The sequence below is a fragment of the Archocentrus centrarchus genome, chromosome 23 (assembly GCF_007364275.1).
Source record: "Archocentrus centrarchus isolate MPI-CPG fArcCen1 chromosome 23, fArcCen1, whole genome shotgun sequence".
Classification (NCBI taxonomy): Eukaryota; Metazoa; Chordata; class Actinopteri; order Cichliformes; family Cichlidae; genus Archocentrus; species Archocentrus centrarchus.
The window spans coordinates 10,263,950-10,283,043 of NC_044368.1; the positions used below are offsets into that span (position 1 = coordinate 10,263,950).

Below are 19,094 nucleotides of genomic sequence, written 5' to 3' on the forward strand. Positions count from 1 at the left end.
ATTTGAGACTTATCTTGCCTCGGTAACATTGCATAAATATAGTAATAATAGGTTTCTCCACAAGAGAATATATGTCCTACTGTATATGGCACTTGATATTCTTAAGTGTAAATAAATGAGGAGCATAAATACCATTGTTAGTTTCACCACATGTTTTGGAAGGTTATAGTAAAAGATAGAGGAAAATATTGAGTAAAAAGTTCCTGTCAGACCATTTGGAAACTTCCTGATGATGATGGCTTTGATTTAATGATGGTGGTGGAGCTTTGCAACAAAAGAAGTCCACAGAGCTAGGATCCCTTCATGTGACTTGGAGGAATGCATCTGACACAAAAAAAACTGACACAACTCACTATGACGTAATTGTTTAGCCAACAGAAGGATTGTGAAGAGGGTGAATGTTAGTGGTAATATGATACACAGAGATTAAATTGTGTGGTTTTCACTTCCCCACAGAATTAAGTAGTTCTCTGCAAACATCCGCCAGTGTTTATAGAGTATACACAAAAAGATGCACCCCTTGGTCTTGTTTCTAGCATCCTCAATTTCCGCCATTGTTGACATTTCGAGTGCCATAAACAAATAATTGTTGATTTGTTTTAATGTTCAAAATGTAACATTACTCGGTGTGAATGCTCAGCATGAAAGCATTCCATATTTAACCACAGAGTGCATCCCAAAGGATCTGATATCACTAAACAAGTCACAAAAGTAGTTGCAGCCCTGGTATATGAGCAACTCCTCACTGAAAGCCGACACACACACACACACACACACACACATACATTTTATTATTCTGCGATTGGTTCCTGTTAAGAGCTAAGAAAGTCCTAAATAATGATCATTGACAAAACGCACTGTCAAGTGCAGCTGGTTTAAGTAAAAATGACAGTTTTATCTCAAAGATTTAAAACTGCGTTTGGTTGTGTTTCAAATAATCACTACCAAGTCTGCAGTCTGGCTATTATTTCCTGCCAATAAATTATGTAATTATGTTCGACTCAAGACTGTGTAAATACGTAAATTAACCATAAAAATTACAGCAAGCACTTTACCACATTCTGCATATTCAAATTGATTTAATCCTGAAATTTATTAAGTGGTTTTAATTTGTTGACAGTGGTATTTAACTTTTATAAGAATCCAGCTTGGTCCTGTGAAATTTGCTCTTGTTTTTAACAGCAGATATATTGATTTAAAGCAGTGGTTTGACTGATTACCACTCTTTTTTTTTTCTTTATAAATAAATGTACTTCCCCGTTCTCTCTTTGGCAAACATGATTACACAAATGAACTGAAACCATGTACAGTAGTATCAGCACATCTCATGGATTGTGTAGGTATGTTTAATATATGTCATTAATATGAGAAGAAGGCACACAAAATGAAAAGATGAACTTTTGTTGGAGTCATAAGGATGGTATAAAGCTCTTGTATAGTAGTTGATATCACAGTATGATGATCCGACAGAGGGAACTTCATCACTACACAGAGACAAAAGACTGTTCTTCAGCAAGGAGATCAAACTGTGAAGAGAAATAGCAGCTGCACTTTGAATTACAGTGCAGATAGTAGTCATTTAATTTAAAAAGTGACAGCAGTGAATACAAATGTACTATTTTTTTTTACCCCATTTTGACCAACTTTTGACAGAAATGTCAAATACAAATTCTCCTGTAATTCTTTCCTTCATGGTGGCGATTTAAAAAACAGCAGAATGATGTTCTGACTCTTCAAATAACCTTTAAATAATAAAATAATTAAATACTACACTACTTCCCATTCAGTAGCCACAGTCTAAAAAAAGGGGTGGGGGGGGGGGGGGGGGGGTTGTCACACAGTCCACATGGCACTAGAGATTTTGTCCACTGAGCACACACAGGACACCAGCCAAGCTTGTCCTGACTGGTTTATTCGTGCTATGGCAGTAGTGTTTTTAACGGGGCAATCCAAAACCAAGGCAGAAAATCCATATGATCAGCTAAAAAGTTCAAATCCGTACACTCAGAAACAAGCACTCTGTGGCAGTAGAAGGATCGGCGTTTGTGCAAAAAAACAGAACAATGAACATGACTTTCACACTGCAAAAACAGCATCGACATTAAAGAACAGCATAGTAAAGTGAAGACAATGCCCTCAGAGACACTTGCAAAATGCTCTGGGTAATGGTATCTAAAAATCAGACTGAGACAATATTATTATGAACAACCCAGATGAGGCAAATGAAGGACAAGAGCTTTTGATGATGTGATGATTTGGCATCTCTTGCTCTGATATTGGCCAATTTCTTAACCACAAAAACAATAAATACCTAATAACTAACCACTGCAAATTGATTCAAAATATACTCTTGCAGAGGGCAGGGCTGTTTCTGGCAGTGGTGAATATAACTGCTCAACATATTCAATAAACAGCAAGTCCATTGTGATTTAAATCCCTCTGATACTGTAAGGCAGCTCAGTCTCTTTAAAAGAAACCAGGTCAGACAAGAAGTCGCCAATCAAAATTTATCTTTGGATTCCTCTAATCTCAGCTGGCGGGTACCATTTAAGCAATGATGGACAGGTATTAGCTGAGGTCTTTTTCCTAGCTTTCAAATCGTTATCTTCTGATATGCATTTCTTTCGTCACTTGTACCCTGGTGAAATCACTTAAGAGAAACCCCTGAAAATAAAGAAGAAACTGGCAGAACGCGGGGCTCACAGGTTTTTGTTTGTTACAAGCGCTTCTCATCGGGCGCTCATCGTTTTGGTGGTAGCGCTGCATGCTGGTTGCCATGTTAGAGATACGGAGGGGTGGAAATACAGGGTTCGATTACGTTGTTCAGAGGTCATGATGGGATGGCATGGTGTCTGGAGTCAGTCCCAATCCAGACCAGTACCAGCTGAAGGAACAGCATTAGCCACAGCGACGGAGTCAAGCCGGACACTCCACCACAGTCAGGCTTATGTTCCTGGTGGCAAGCAGGAAGCAAAGAAAGTGGAGTTAGTATCTGTTAAAAAGAACTCATTAAACACACTTTCCCTTTGCTAAGCCTCTCCCTGCCACAGTAATGATCCTATATATATATATATATATATATATATATATATATATATATATATATATATATCTCAACAGGTTGCAGTGGAAGCTTTGGCGAGTTCAAATAGTAAAAAATATGTTCCAGACTTTTCTGCTGCTTTTGGCTCTAAGATTGAAAGAAAAATGCCAAAACCAGGCAACAGGAAATATCATTTATTAGTAGTATATAGTACAATATTTTAGTGTTCTGAAAGTCACAATAAGTAATCTTTAACTTAATCTTAAATGGAGGAATGACATTTATAGACAGTAATATGCTGAGTTATCAGATGGAGGGAAAAAAAAGCCCATTATATTTCTCTTAAAAAGTATTATTTCATTACCCCGGTGTTTTTGGTTTTAGTTGTATAAAACTGTAAGATAGGTTTATCAGAATTCCTTTTACATATTTATGGCTTCCCTCGAAAAGGACCTGATGAGTACCCCGAGTGCAGTTGCTTTGAGAAATAACTGCTGTGCGACCAGCAGCAGTAACTGAGCTTTGCTTCCTAATGTCGTGTTTGGGAATAAAGAAAAGAAATATGTAAGCTAAGCAGACAGCTGAGCATATGAACATATGTTTTTCTATTTTTCTTAGCATTTATATAGCACTGACAATATTTAATATTTAATTTTTTTTTTTTTTTTTTTACAATGTTTGCTTAATTATCTAACAGGCTAAACTTGCAGGTGTGATTTCATTTTACAGTACTATGGAAAGGCTTTGAGCCACCCCCTTTTTCCTCTTTATCTTTTGCTTCCAGGCAGCCAGACTGAATTTTTTTTTTTAAGTGGTCTTGAGCAATAGTTCTCCAGTCTTTCTGAAGGTCAGTCAAAGTTTTACTTTGGACATTTGGATGGCTTTTTCAATCATAGTTTCATTGTTTGTTAAGGCACTTAACAATGACCTATGAGTCATTCATGCATACAAAAGGAACCTAACCAAGGGATGAACCAGTATTACGTCTGCACATAGGACGCCTTAGCAAAGAACCAATTATAAATAGTAATTTAAGGCTCTTTATTACTAGCAAAAATACATAATTTATTAAAATTTATTTAGCTAAATCTATGAAAATGTCAAAGATGGGCCCTAAAATAGCATTTTAGCACCATCAACTTGATTCCTGAAAAGTTATGAGCTAAAAACTATCTGAAAGTCATGTTCTTAAGAAATAGGAAAAAAAAAAATCCAGCAAAGACCTGACACAGGACCTGAGAGATACATCTGACCCTTGTTGGCACAAAGTTTCATCAATATGTTCAGAGGAGGTCAGGAGAGAGGTACCACAGTGAGCGTGTGCAGCCATCTGAAGAAGTTTGGAGAACTATTTTTGAAGACTACTTAAAGAAATTACGAGAAAGCTGCCTGAGAGAGTTCAAGTTGTGCTGAAGAGTAAAGGTGCTCGTACCAAATGCTGACTTTCAAGAACTGTGCAGACTCTGTCATTCTGTATTTCCATTTGTGTTTGCACATTTCAATAAATCACTGCACCTATTTAGCATTTCTTTGCAAAATATAAATGAGGGGTGGCTCTTTTGCACAGTACTATAGCAGGTGACAATTCCTTTTGCAGACTGAAGCCTGGTTTTGTTCACCTCTGGCTCCTATAACTTACATAACTTCCACTTATATATATATATATATATATATATATATATATATATATATATATATATATATATATATATATATATATATATATATACAATGTGACAGCAGGAAGACTGACAGTTGCAAGTTGACTACAACTGTTACTTGTAAGGGAGTTGCACATTTGCAAAAGTAACAAAGGAGAATGAGGCCTAGAAAGTGCCCCCCAGTAGCTAAGCAGCAATCAAACAGGTGGTGAAAAAATATAAAAAGTCATCAGAATAAAGTGTTTATACTTGACTGGGAAATCTTGGATAATCTAAGTATGATCAATACTCATCTGATATGCTCTATATTCATAGAACATGGAGGGACAAAGAAAAGAACGCAGTCCCTTGATATTTTTGGCAAAAGAAAATAAAATCTAGAAGTAAATGACAAGTGAGTGGTCTGCTTTTGCTAGCATCCAGATACATCAGTAACCAGCAGACACTTGAAGACAGATAATGATTGATGGGGAACGATACAAAAAGAATGGCTTGTTCAAAGTCAGTTAAGGACAGGGAGACAAGTTAAGGAGGTGAAGTCAGAGGTGGTAAGTAAGAAAGGAAAATAAGGGTGGGAAAGCAATGGAAAAAAAGATAAAGTAGTTGAACAAAGCTGAGATGTAAAAACACGCGTGGAGAGAAGGTGGGAAAAACAAATAGAGGATCAAAACATCAGGGGAAAGGAAGCAAGAGTTACAAGCAAAATATCGAGCATTTGAAAATAATGACAAAGTGTTAACAAGAGAGAGCGAGCGTTATGGGACTGACCCGAGACAGCACATGAACAGCGGCAGCAGTAACATGAGCAGAGAAGAAGCCAATGGGGAGCCTGCGCTCCTTCGGCACATGACCTCATCCTAACCATCAACAGCCAATCATAAGGCGGGAAACAGAGAAAACAGAGAGAAAGAGAATCATGCAGCAAAAGGTCCATATAGTTAGCAAGTTAGAAAGGAAATATGAGCAGAAAGGGAAGGAATAATTAGATTACATACACAAATAGTAGTACAAGGCAGAAGCATTCCCTTAAGAGACAAGTGTGAGAGAAACTGTGTGGGTGGATGAGTGGGTGTTTGCATATGCGTGTGTGAATAAGCAAGACAGTGCAGGCAAAAGAGTTCATTTTTAAGACTGAAAAACTCCGACACTGGAAAAAGACTATAGAGTGAAAACAAACAAAGCATTCAAGCACAGGGGTTTCACACGCAAAGATTCTGTGCTGCTCGTAGAAATGTTTGTTTAGCTTAGTTATTCATAAATCAAGTAACAGCCGAGTGTTTGTCTTTGCATGGGAAACCTACGCACATACAGCTTTTGAGGGATTTCACAAAAGACAAAAGAATCCAAAAAAAGAAATAACATGCACGATGTAAAGATATTAGTTATGGAGAGGCTCCGTGGGTTTATATTGTGCCCATACTGGGAGAAGGTGACTTGGTTTAACCAGAACTGATCTGGAATCTACTTTAATGGCCCCTATTATGTTCTTTTGGTACCTCCGACTCTCCAGATTTAAAAAAAAAAAAAAAAAAGATATGATAAAATGCTTTTTGCACAATAACAAGGCATTGTGAAAATAGGCTTGGATCATACAAACTTAAATGTAAACTCACTGCACACTTTATTAGATACACCTTGCTAGCACCAGGTTGGAACACCTTTTGCCTTCAGAACTGCTTTAGTTATTCATAGCATAGATTCAACAAAGTGCTGGAAACATTCCTCACATATTTTGGTTCATATTCACGTGACAGTATCACATCAGACCAGGCAAAATGTTTCCCCGTCTTCTGCTGTCTTACTTTGGTGAGCCCGTGTGAATTGCAGCCTCAGTTTCCTGTTCTTAGCTGACAGGATCGCGGTCTTCCGCGACTGTAGCCCATCTGCTTTAAGGTTCCATGTGTTGTGATGCTCTTCTGCATACCATGGTTGTAACGACTTACTGTTACCTTCACATCAACTCAAAGCAGTGTGGCCAATCTCCTCTCATCTCTGGCATCGACAAGGTGTTTTCGTCCAATCAGCTACTGTTCACTGGATATTTTCTGTTTTTGGACCATTCTCTGTAAACTCTATGGATGGTTGTGTGGGGAAATCCATTTGACACCAATAACTATGCATTAATGAGAAGTTGAACAGGTGTATCTATAAAAGTGCCTGGTGAGTATATAGTATAAAAAGCTTTGCATTGATCTTTTTTTTTCCTTATACAACTTATATATAACACTATATAACTAAACTCAGAAAAGACTTGTTGATTGAATCTCTGGTTAAATGTCATTGGGTGTTGCAGTTCTTCTCAGTAAAAAGCTGCTGTTATTAATATTTATCAATATTTATCTTCCTGAGAAGATAAAAGGAGAGAAAATGTTTGTCTCCCATTAACCAGATATACTGTAAGCTCTTTGCGGCCTGGAGATGATAAACTTGCACAGAACAACCAAATTTTCCCCTCCCAGAAAAAGAAAAAAAAAGGGCAACTCAAATTGTTCTTAACCACAAATCATCATCTGATTAAAGGTACTTACGTGACTATTGTTATCAAAACACACTGCAGGCCCTTTCCGGTACCGAGGATTGGAAGCCATTTCACAAGGATCAGGCCCATTTGCTGGATGACTAAAGTCAGGAACATGACGACTTCTGATTGATTCTGCATTAGTAATAGCAGCAACAAATACTGCTTTGTTTAGAAGACACATGACTTTATGTACAGCCGGAATAGTGTTAATAATACATCTTGATTGCTAAAGAAAATCACGACTATTTGGAACACATTACTTAATACTGCAATGATGTGGCAGTCGTGCTCTAACATTGTGTTTTCCAAGAGGCTTTACCTCTAATTGATCACAGCTCTGTGTATTTGCAAGAACATCATAGATGTGTTTGTAAGCTATTCAGACTTATCCCACATTACCATCTGCCATACAGACTTCGAAATCAAGGCATTAGAAATCTTAGCTTTGGGTCAATTTGTAAACGTCAGTAAGGGTGGAAAAGTTTGCTCATTTTTGCGGCTGTGGGATTCTAAAAGACGCAAATGAGGAAAGTACGGCATGGGAACTGAAAACAAGCCTTTTACAGAAGCTTGGAGAAAGAGCATTCAGCTGTTTACCACAAGTTCTTCATAAACAGTGAGTGACGAAAGTATCAATCATAATCAGTGTCTGTGTTATCAAAAGCACAAACTTCATCTGTTCACTGAATCAAATGTACAGATTGTCTACCAGATTACAGCTGTGTTAGGTAAAAGGATACATTCCTGTTCTTCCTGCTTTAATATCTTTTCCTGACATTTGCAAAGACGTTCTGTATCTGTAACGATGAAGACAAGGTTCGTCTTGGGCAGCCTTTCAGCATGGTATTGCCTGGAGAAGAGAAGACACACACAAGAGACACAAGAGCAGTTGTTGACACATGGGCTTGAGTCCAGGAAAGATACAGTTTCACTGAAACATGCTCACGAGAGATACAGGAAGTTGAATATTTAACCAGAAAGCAGTGAGACGGAGACGCAGTGATTCTCGTCTCCTTTTTTACAAATACAGACAGCTATTACTCTGCATGCATAGATGCCTATTGAAAAAACACACAGTGGATCACTCTAACTATTTTAATTCCTAAAGGTGCATAAACCTGCTCTAGCATGCCACTGTCCTCCAAGAACTTTACTGAGACCCACATGTCACTGGTGCACAAATGATTTTCTCTACTTTTTTTTATGGCGGTCGTTAAAAAGAAACGTGTGTGCGGCTAATGTGCAGGAATGCCACGCGGCATGCAGGCGGGCCCTCCATTAGCTGGCACGAGGGGGCCTTAAAATACCGTACGCGTGCACGCACATGCACAAATCACACACACACACACACACACACACACAAAAAAAGTGTTAAGGTGGTGGTTCATGCAGGTGGCTTGTCTTTCATGGCATGCAAATTTTTTAAAGCCCTGTCTTAGGGCCAGTTCTGGGGATTTCACTTATATCTTATGGACACTTTACTCTGTTTGTGTCCATACAGCCTGTTGTGTAGCTGAGACGGGTTTTTAGGTGTCTTGTGAACTGTTTTTACCTGCTGCACTGCTCTGTGCCGATTTCATCTCTGAAAGTCAGGCTGTCGCTCTCAAAGAAGTACTGAATTTCCTCCTTGATGCAGACTTCCTTCTCCGAATCTGGTGCATCATCAGTAGCTGTAGAAGCACATTCAAATATTTAAGTTAACACAGTTGACCTGCTTTTACTATGACTACTTTTTGCATCACTTCACTTGATTAGGAATCTTCCTAAACAGAATTGGCCATTCAGCTGGAACCGTTCTCAGTTTGTCAGTCATTTCAGTCAACATTTATTTCAATAAATTCTCCATAAGGAGGCATTTTGGGCTACACAGAACCGGTCAGACTTCTTAGGTAAAAATTCAAGCACTTTGTTCTCTGCATGTGAAATTAAACTGAACTAACCTGCGTCCAGGAAGTTAGGGAATGTGATGCTGACCATTATCTGTTGCATTATTGACCTAAGAGTGAAAAAGAAATCCCAAAAACAAAACAAACGGTTGACTTCATTAGAGTATACAAATAATCATCAGTGTGAGTGCTCATGCAAACTTAAAGAAAACTACTAAACTAATTTAAATTCAAACTTAAAGGTAAGGTAGTTTGCAAAAGTCCTGAGCCACCATTCATTTTATTTTGCTAGGAAAATGGGAACTATGAACACTGATTCCTTGAAATGTGCAAACATAAATGTAAATAGAGTATATAAGGCAAAAAATAGAGTTTGTATAATTCTGATCAGCTTGAAAGTCAATATATGGTGTGACCACCTTTATTCTTCAACACTGAGCTCTCTTAGGCAGCTTTCTTGTAAATTTCTCTAAGTAATGTTCAGGAATAGTTCTCCGGGCTCCTTAAAGGACATTCGGAGCCCTTCTTCAGATGTTGGCTGTCTTTTGCTCCATTCTCTGTCCACTGAATCCCACACTGCTTCAATAATGTTGAGGTCTGGACTCTGGGGAGGCTGATAGTGATAGACTGAAAGTGTTCCACTGTGCATTTTTCCATCCAGGTATGCTTTTACTGCATTGGCAGTATGATTGGGATCATTGTCATGCTGACAAATGCAGCTGTTGCCAGTCAGAGGGTTTCCAGATGGTATTGCATGATGCATTTATTATTCCATTAGTTCTGACAAGATCTACAGCACCACTGGCTTAAATGCCACTCCAAACCATGATAGAGCCTCCACTGTGTTTTATAAATGGCTTTAGACACTCACTGATGTGCCTCTCTCCTGACCTCCTATGAAGATATTGATGATAATTTGTTCCAAAAAGTTTTAATTTATATTCATCACTCCATAAGGCCCGTTGTCACTGATTTTCAATCTAGTTCTTCTGTAATTTGGTATACCTCAACCTTTTCTCCAAGTTTTCCTTCCTGAAGAACGGCTTCTTGATAGCCACCCATCCACTGAGACCATTTCTGATGAGGTTTTAACAAATAGTAGTGGATCAACAGAAGAGCCAGATGCATCTCTCAGGTCCTGTGTCAGGTCTTTGCTGGACTTTTCCTTTTTCTCTGATTTCTTAAAAACATGTTTGCAACTTCTTCTTTTGTTCTCCACTCGTCCAGTTTCCTGAATTTCTTAAGGACACACCGCACACCATGTAAAGATGCCAAGTTTTTTTTGTTTTATGCCTGTCAAACTGTGTAATCTCTGGCATTTTTCATAGATTCAACTAAAGTAATGGGAGCAAAGTATGGATTTCTGCAATAGGCTGCTAGTAACAAAGTACCTAAAGATACAATTTAAAAGAAGTCTTTTGCTCAGAACAAAAAACAGCCCTCTGGAAATGGTCAGGTATAAGGACTGAAAAACTAGTGAAAAAGCCGCCAATCTTCAAAATACTACCCCTATTGCTAAAAAATTACAAGCAGTCATGCTTCTTGGATGCAAAATATAAAGAAATGATTGTGACTCAAGCATTTTGCATACTGTGGTTTTAAAAATCTTAATCTCTGCTCTGATAGTGTGAATATGGATACATTTTAAGTGGCCTTAAAATCCATTTTTATTGGCCATATTGTAATGACATCAAGACAGTGACACGGAGCATAAATCAAGAGATGATTTCCTGGAATGTGGGCTGTCTTGGGAAAAATTCAGCTATTAAACAGATGCTATATGTCCATGTGGAGGAAAAAAAAAATCCTGCTTTCTATGTATTTTTGGATTAAGGACTTAAAATTATGGTTTCTAAGGAGTAAATTTTGTTAATGCAAACACATTAATGTAGGCCATATTAGTAAAACAATTAAAACAAAGAAAGAACAAACATAAAGAACTCACCAGGCAGCAGCGGTTGCCCACCATCCTAAATTCAATATATCTGCTATTGTGGGCTTAGAGGGAAAAAAAAATGAGAATAAATATTAGAAAAAAAGCACAAAATAAAATCTATAATGAATTAACATTTGTTTTGAGCTGATTGAGCCTGTCTGAATATCCTTTTTGTGTTTACAGTAGCTGTCTAGCCTTGTCCAGCTCAAAGACTGAAAGTTCCAGTCAGACTTTATTTTCTTCCTTTCTGAGGAAATTAGAGCACAATCCTCCTCAGCAGATGCGAGGATAAATATGTAAACAATAAACCAATGAGAAAACAAAGTAGCACACGGTTTAAATGAAAAGCCCAACATGCTGTTTTGATTATAGTTAGCATGCGAAGGCCTTGTTTTGGTGAATCCGGACTCTTTCCCTTTAGTTGATGGTGTCTTGAGTCATCAAGGAGTCTTAACTAACCGTGTTACACTTGCTGCTGACACTGCCTTTGATCCGACAATATCTGTGTCTTTCATCTCACTGTGATCACTCAGCCATGTACAAATACATGCTAACATCTGGGAAATTACATGGTTTTGTTTGTCTGTCAGTTACTAGAAATTCTTGCAAATGTAAAAACCCATGTTAGGTTTTCTGCCTATTATCTCTACTTATAATAAAAACAATTCAGCATCAAGAGAAAGCATCAGCATGATTCGAAAGTCTGCGGCCAACATGCATCATTCCACAGTAAGCTTTATTGCTTGTAAGTGATGAAAAAAGTGACACCTCATACATCACTTGATGTGTTAGCCGAGCGTGCTAGACTGCCTAATTCTGTTACTCTAACTGAAACTCCCACTTTAACCATGCGTTCACCTTACCCTCTGCTTCCCCTATTATCTGCTCGGTCCAGATTTATGGCTCCCTGCAGAGCCATGGCCCGTATTTGTGTATGTCAGCAAGCAAGTATGAGTACAAATGGCAGTATGTGTACTTACATCTGTCCTTCAGTTTGTGAACGGAAATGAGTTAATGTATGGATATCAGAATGTGCAGGTGTAAGTGTGGATATGCACACATGGGTGGCTGTGTGTGCGCGGGTGGGTTTTGTGTGTATAGTGTCTCTGGCTTATGTAACTCACCACGTAGATGGATCGCACGCCTGCAGACGTTTTGTTTTCCTTCTTGGGATCACAGAGCGACTGGTAGTTGTATGTGCTCTTAGAGGTAAAGAAGGACGAGTTGCTCAAGGCTCTCATGAGGCAGGGGTCAATCTCACCGAAGAATTTCCCAATCTACTTTTGCGGCAGGGATCAGGTATTCAGGGCACAGACCAATAAAAAAGCAGAAATAAGAACTTGCATGATGAAATGGTATAATTAACAGAACAAATGCTTGAGTAAACATGCCTCAGAGTCCACAGACTCCCTCCAGGCCACTGAGAAATGCTTCAACACCATATAAGCAAAACCCTCTAAAATCCATATTGCAAGTGGTATTCATTTACAGAGTGCTTAAACAGCTTTACAATTTGAACTTAAGACTGTACACTCACCAGTCACTTTATTAGGTACATCCTACTAGTACTGGGTTGGACCCTCTTTTGCTTTTGCAACTGCCTTAATTCTTCATGGTACAGATTCAAAAAACTGCCAGAACTATTCTTCTGAGATTCTGGTCCATATTGATGTGACAGCACATCCATAATGAGAATCTCCTACTGCACCTAAAGGTGTTTGCTCTATTGGTTTGAGATCTGGCAACTGCGGAGGTCATTTGAGTACAGTGAAGTCATTGCCTTGTTCAAAAAACCAGTTTGAGAAGATTTGAGGCTTGAGTCATGGTTTGAGTCATGGTGTGCTAACCTGCTGAAGGCAGCCATCAGAAAATAGGTACACTGGACATGGTCTGCAACAATGCTGAGGTAGGCTGTGGCATTTAAACAATATTCAAGGGGGCCAAAGTGTGCCAGGAAAATATCTCCCACACCATTACACCACCAGCAGGCAATGTCTTCTATTGTCCAATTTTAGTGAGTCTGTGCAAGTTGTTCTTAGCTCACAGGAGCCTGATGTTTGGCTTGCACTTGGTCATCTTGACCATGTCTACATACCTAAATGCACTGAGTTACTGCCATTATTGAACAGTTGAAATGGTGTACCTTATAAACTGGCCAGTGAGTGTAAATGTGATGTAGACACATACAACAGAAAGCCATGAAAGTGTACATATGTGCAAAAAAATGTTCACGGTGAATTCAAAGACAAACACACAGCAAATCACTCTCAAACCAGGATGACTGACTTCAGGATAATCTGATTAACACAGTCCATCGGGAAGCCACAAATTTTTACTTAGGGGAAGTAGTTTGCCTCAGTATATCAGAGGTATCACATGACTGTGTGCATGGAAGTCTTTAAGTAATAGTGTTTCCAGGAAGGCGTGTGTACAGTAAATAGTACTCTGTGTGTATGTGCACTTTAGGAAATGCGATCTATCCTTTTCCTTTCACTTGCTAAGGTCACTGTTAACAAGCCGTCCTCCACATATTCATTCCTCTTTATCTTAACAGTCACAGGATATATAAATCTTTCAATCTATAAGGTAAAGTGAGCCTTCTTTTTTTTTTTTTCCACGTGCAGTAACACAAATAATGAATTAACAGTCCCAGCTCTGTTAGCTGCAGACTCCCCGAGGGTTTTTTGAAGAAAGAAAGGGAATGAGCTGGAGCGAGAAAGACATAGAAAGAGCAGGAGAAAGCGGGGAGCTTACACACAGAGAGAGAGAGAGAAACACGGCTCCTGTAGGAAATATGATCGAGGGCACACTGCCTTTTCCAAACGAGGTCCTTGGGTTTTAGTGCTGCTGCCAAATTTCAGAGGCAACTGATTTATCTAGCATACACCCAACTCTGACTCAGGAAGGGAACATTTACTCAGATGACAGCAGTGGCCCACTGTTAGCATTTAAAATGGGACAATGATGGCGTAGAAATGTGTATTTTCTGTATTTGGGCTTCTGTGTATTAGTTAATAACAGGAAACAATGGGGGAAACTGTGTTTAACAGGCCTCCTTGTTATGTTTTTCTTAGCACTGTAAAAGAGCAAATTGAGGCTGACTTGAACATTCACAACAGATTTGGTTGGACATAATTAAGTAGTTATTAAGGTTTAAATTAAGGACACACTAGGGCTTGTTTAGGACATGAAGAATGCGTAGCTGTCTTCACACATTAATTTTTGGACAAATTAGCTGTGAATCAGATCTGGATAAGTTCTAAGGTTGTCACAGAGCAGAAAGGTAGTCCGTTTCAGATGTGCTCACTCTTGTGAAAATACTTTTTGTAGTTTAGGTGAGGAAGCTGCCTAGGTAGAGACTATAGGAAGCTAAACACAATGCCTGGGTAAATGAACTGCCCTATTATTAGCAGTATTCAAATTTTGGTGGCTTTGCATCAGGGAGCTGGCAGGTTAAAGGCAGACTGTTAAAGATTATTTCAGTCCATGTGTAAAATGGCTTGTGGTGGATTTCAAATAAGTACTTTGAGTGTGGAAGGGCTTTGACAGTTTGACTTAAAAATAGAATTTATTTCACGGTCAAACTATTTCAACTAACAGCCAGCTTACTGGGAACTTTCAAGTTTATTTAATGAATAGAGTTTGATCAGCTGTCTTGGAAATAGTTCAGCTGTCATATTTTTGTATGACCTATACAAAAATATGACAGTTTTCCATGTACTTAGTCTTTTGTCCTGGGAAAGACTAAGTGCACCCTTACTGCTTCCATAAAAATTAAGAAGGTAAGTAGCAGCCAGGTGCTGCTTATCAGATGCAAAGTTTCGGCAGCTGATCTGGAGACATCCACTTCTCACTTCTCAGAAGTGGATGTCCCAGCAAATTCATCCCAAGGTCAGACCCTGCAATGCTCAGTGAAACTGCAAAAAACCCAAGAGTTACATCTCAGACTCTACAGACCTCAGTTAGCATGTTAAATACCTAAAGTTCATGACATTACAATTAGAAAAAGGCTGAACAAGTATATGGCTTGTTTGGAAGTGTTATCATGAGAAAGCTTCTTCTCTCTAATAAGAACATGGCAGCATTTGCAAAGTTGCATCTGAACAAACCACAAGACTTCTGGAACAATGTCCTTTGAATAGATGAGACCAAAGTGGAGATACCTGACCATAATTCACAGCACCATGTTTGGAGAAAACCAAACACAACATATAAACACAAACATCTCATACCACCTGTCATGCACAGGACCTGGGCACCTTGCAGTCATTAAGTCGGGAACACTGAGTCTACCACAAACTCCTCTGTATACCAAATTATTCTAGAGTCATATATGAGGTCATCTGTGCAACAGGGTCATTCAGCAGGACAATGATTCCAAGCACAGCCGCACATCTACAACAGAATGGCTGAAAACGGAAAGGTGTTGCAGTGGCCCAGTCAAAATCCAAACTTCAACCAGACTGACAAGCTGTAGTGGGCCCTTAAGAGACTTGTGCATAAACAAATGCATATGCAAAAGCAATGTTATAAAGAAGAAGGGGCCAAATTTGTTCTGCAATAATTTGAGACTAATAAAGTTACACAGAAAATGATTATGATTACTTCAAGTTAAGGGACAGCTGAGCCAGAACAAACAGACTCAAGAACAGTTTCTTTGCCAAAGCCATAACCATTCTGAACTCACACATGCACTGATCCATGCAATACTCAATACTGTGCAATACCCATATACTGTGCAATATTTATTAGTTATGGGATGTTCTAAGGTTTTCACAGGACTGTGAAAACTTTAGGAAAAAAGTTTAAAAGTTAAAAAGTTTATTTAAAGAAAGTTTAAACATTTTTTTCTTTTAAATTATTTTCCAGTCCTGGGTTGTTTCCTTTTTTTCTTTTTAATATAATAGACTTAAGAAACTAATCATCTGATTTACTAATCAACTAATCAACTTCTTGATGCTTATTTAAACGTGGCAGATTTGAAAAATATATCAGTGATATTTTACTTCGCACCACCTTGAACCACTATCTACCCTTTTCAGCTGTTGTGTGAATGAAAAAAGGAACAAAATCCGGAAGCCCACCTTGTTAAAATGGTCAATCTGATTGGTCATCACCAAGAAGCCTCCATCATCCAGAATGTAACAGTCTAAGTTCTGGAATAAAACAGATGATTAAACTGGTGCTACTTTTTCATCCATAACTACAAGCACTTAGAACTAAACCACTTACCTCATCACCTATCTTACAGCCACAGATCTCATGCTTGCACTTAAAAACATATAAGAGCAGAGTTATGAAAATTCATAGGAAAGATACAGTTTGTTTCATCACATACTGAACATGTCATGCAGATAGGATCTACTCACATCCTTTTTGAATGTGGCGTTGGAGAAGCGCTCTCTCCACGTGTCTATCTCCAAATCCACACCGACCACTGGGATAAAAACAGAAAAGCCAGACATCCTAGATCATACTGGACCTCTGTGTCAACTTTCCACTCTGAACTCAGAAAATGGAACTTGGCTAAAGATCACAGACGACTAGACAACTTGATGTGTGGTTTGTGTATGTGTGTTTGTGTATCTATGTCAGAGGGAGAAGAAGAAATAGACAAAAGTAGTGGCCATTAAATCTGAGGCAGCAAGTGTTCTTAGAGAAGTTCACACTATAGGGTGTGGCTATATAAATAAGATGCATTACTTTAAGTGTAAGTGTGTTTATGTGTAAGTGGTTGAATAAAAGATAAGAGCACGAGAAACGGGGTTTAAGCATGTAAACACTCTTTGTGTTGATCTGTATGTGTGTATGTGTGCACGTGTGTCCTTACCAGCTGGTTTGAGCGTGATACCATCAATCTTGAGGTTTACTGCTTTACTCACTAGGACTGAGCCCTCATATTCAGCTGCAAGAAAAACAAAGGAAACACTGCATGGAAAAAAGTATTTACACAATTTAATTTCAAGGCTACCAACACGTTACTGGCTTTATCATTAAAAGTTAGCTCAATAAACGAGTTAACAGCATACTAAATTGCTGCTGTCGTCCCCAAACCCACTAATATGACACTTTTTTGCTCATTTAGTGCTCCTTTACCACCTCATTCAGGCAAACTAACTTAAAGGTGACAACACAATAGAGTGGCTGTTACTCACAGCTATTTTGGAATACTGTTGGAGTGAAGATGTACAGATCATTGTCCAAGCTTCGCTTATAGAAACTTAAATCATACGTCTCTGCTTCTCCTCTCCAGTCCAGGCCATAACTGTAAAATAAAGATGGGTGCATGCAAAAATTATCACTATTAAAATGCCTCTCAAGAAAACACATTACATTCTTCACTCTAATATTTATAGACCCTAATTTTAACTGTGGCTCTTTGTTTCTCAAATTCACTTTTAATATTAGTAATAATAAACTTTATTTACATAGCACCTTTCAAAAACCACGATAGGAAACAAACAGCAGTAAAACATTTGAGAAGAGGTAAAGGTGACCCAACATTAGGTAGGGGAAGGTTGGCAGTGCAAGAAGATTACAAAGCAAGAAATTAAAAAAAAAAAAAAATGGAAAACAGGTAAATCAAAAATAAAATATAAAATAATTACAAATGAAGAGATGATAAAACAGACAACACAGAGATATCTCAAAGTGGAGGCACGGAAAAAGCCTGCTTATAAAAATATGTCTTTAAGAATTTAAAAGATGAGAAGGAGCTCGCCAATCTGATCTCCTTGTGCAGATTGTTCCAAAGAATGGGTGCCCTGACAGAAAAAGCCCCAATCACCCTGGGTCCTCAGCTGAGACTGTGGGATGGTCAGCAGAATCTTGGCTGAGGACCTCAAGTTATGATCGGGAATGTACCAAATTATTCTAGAGTCAAATATGAGGCCATCTGTGCAACAGGTGCAGTTGGGTCATTCAGCAGGACAATGATCCCAAGCACAGGAGCACATCTACAACAGAACGGCTGAAAACGGAAAGGTGTTGCAATGGTCCAGTCAAAATCCAAACTTCAACCAGACTGAAATGCTGTTAGAAGATCTGAAATATACTTACGTGTTAGTCTAGAGCGGGCCTTAAAATTCAGCAATTAAAATCAATTCTAAAATTAACAGGTAACCAATGAAGGGAAGATAAAATAGGGGTGACACCCCCCCTTCATTTTAGTAAAAAGTCTGGCTGCTGCATTTTGGATAAGCTGCAGTTTGTTTAGGCTTTGTTGGCTCAAACAAGTGTATTACAGATTTCTGCTAGATAAAACCGAGTCCACCTTACTGAGTCTCCTAAGCTCCATAAAGCAAGACTGGACAACTGAATTGACATGCTTATTTAGTCTGAGGCAGTTGTCAAAAATGATGCCAAGGATAAAAATTATGCCAAGGATTTTCACAATTTTAGACCAGCTTCATAGACAAGGAGCTGAGGTGTGTTTTTGGGTGGGCTAGATACATTGGGGCTAATAGCTCTGTCTTACCCATATTTAGCTGCAGGAAGTTTGTGCCATCCAACATTTAATATCTTGGATACAGTCATTCAGTGCATTGAATTCAAGGGTGTCAGTGGAGTTAAAAGAAATGCACATCATCTGCATAGAAATGAATACACACTGTGCTTGCGGATAAGGTGCCCCAGGGATAACATGTATAAAAAAAATACGAGAGAGCCAAGGACAGGGCCCTGAGGTACCCCACAGGTTATCTTCATAGAAGACGATTGTGACTTGCCAATGACAATACTAAAAGACCTATCCTGTAAGTCAGAATAAAACCACCTACAAACTGAACCAGAAATGCCAGCCCAGTGTTGGAGATGATTCAGTAAAATACATTAATCCACAGTGTCAAATGCAGCGCTCAGATCTATTAACACCAGCGTCAGCGGCAACCTGCAAATCACTCATCACTGAGGAGTGCTGAAAGAAGGCAATCAATTGTTCAGTGACAATCTTGCCCCAAACCTTGCACCATTATCATGTTGTCATGGCAGATGGCTGCCCCTCGCTGCGTCTGGTTCTGCTGGAAGTTTCTTCCTGTTACAAGGAAGA

The 19,094-nt window shown here is 38.7% G+C and overlaps 1 protein-coding gene across 3 annotated transcripts in view; it reads right to left on the bottom strand.

Moving 5' to 3' along the window:
- Positions 1 to 1,831: 1,831 nt before the first annotated feature.
- Positions 1,832 to 19,094, bottom strand: part of cacna2d1a (calcium channel, voltage-dependent, alpha 2/delta subunit 1a) — a 98,922-nt gene continuing 81,659 nt past the window's right edge. For 2 of the 3 annotated variants that reach the window (XM_030720338.1, XM_030720337.1), the window contains 12 exons: positions 17,203 to 17,312; positions 16,878 to 16,952; positions 16,417 to 16,484; positions 16,280 to 16,318; positions 16,132 to 16,203; positions 12,172 to 12,324; positions 11,057 to 11,109; positions 9,166 to 9,221; positions 8,778 to 8,895; positions 7,966 to 8,075; positions 7,233 to 7,315; positions 1,832 to 2,953 (listed from right to left, as the gene is read on the bottom strand). In XM_030720338.1, coding sequence (XP_030576198.1) covers positions 2,831 to 2,953; positions 7,233 to 7,315; positions 7,966 to 8,075; positions 8,778 to 8,895; positions 9,166 to 9,221; positions 11,057 to 11,109; positions 12,172 to 12,324; positions 16,132 to 16,203; positions 16,280 to 16,318; positions 16,417 to 16,484; positions 16,878 to 16,952; positions 17,203 to 17,312 — 1,060 coding nt within the window. In that variant the 3' untranslated portion in view covers positions 1,832 to 2,830. Of the gene's footprint in view, positions 2,954 to 5,472; positions 5,562 to 7,232; positions 7,316 to 7,965; positions 8,076 to 8,777; positions 8,896 to 9,165; positions 9,222 to 11,056; positions 11,110 to 12,171; positions 12,325 to 16,131; positions 16,204 to 16,279; positions 16,319 to 16,416; positions 16,485 to 16,877; positions 16,953 to 17,202; positions 17,313 to 19,094 lie in introns of all 3 variants that reach the window. The other variant, XM_030720336.1, reaches the window with a different exon arrangement.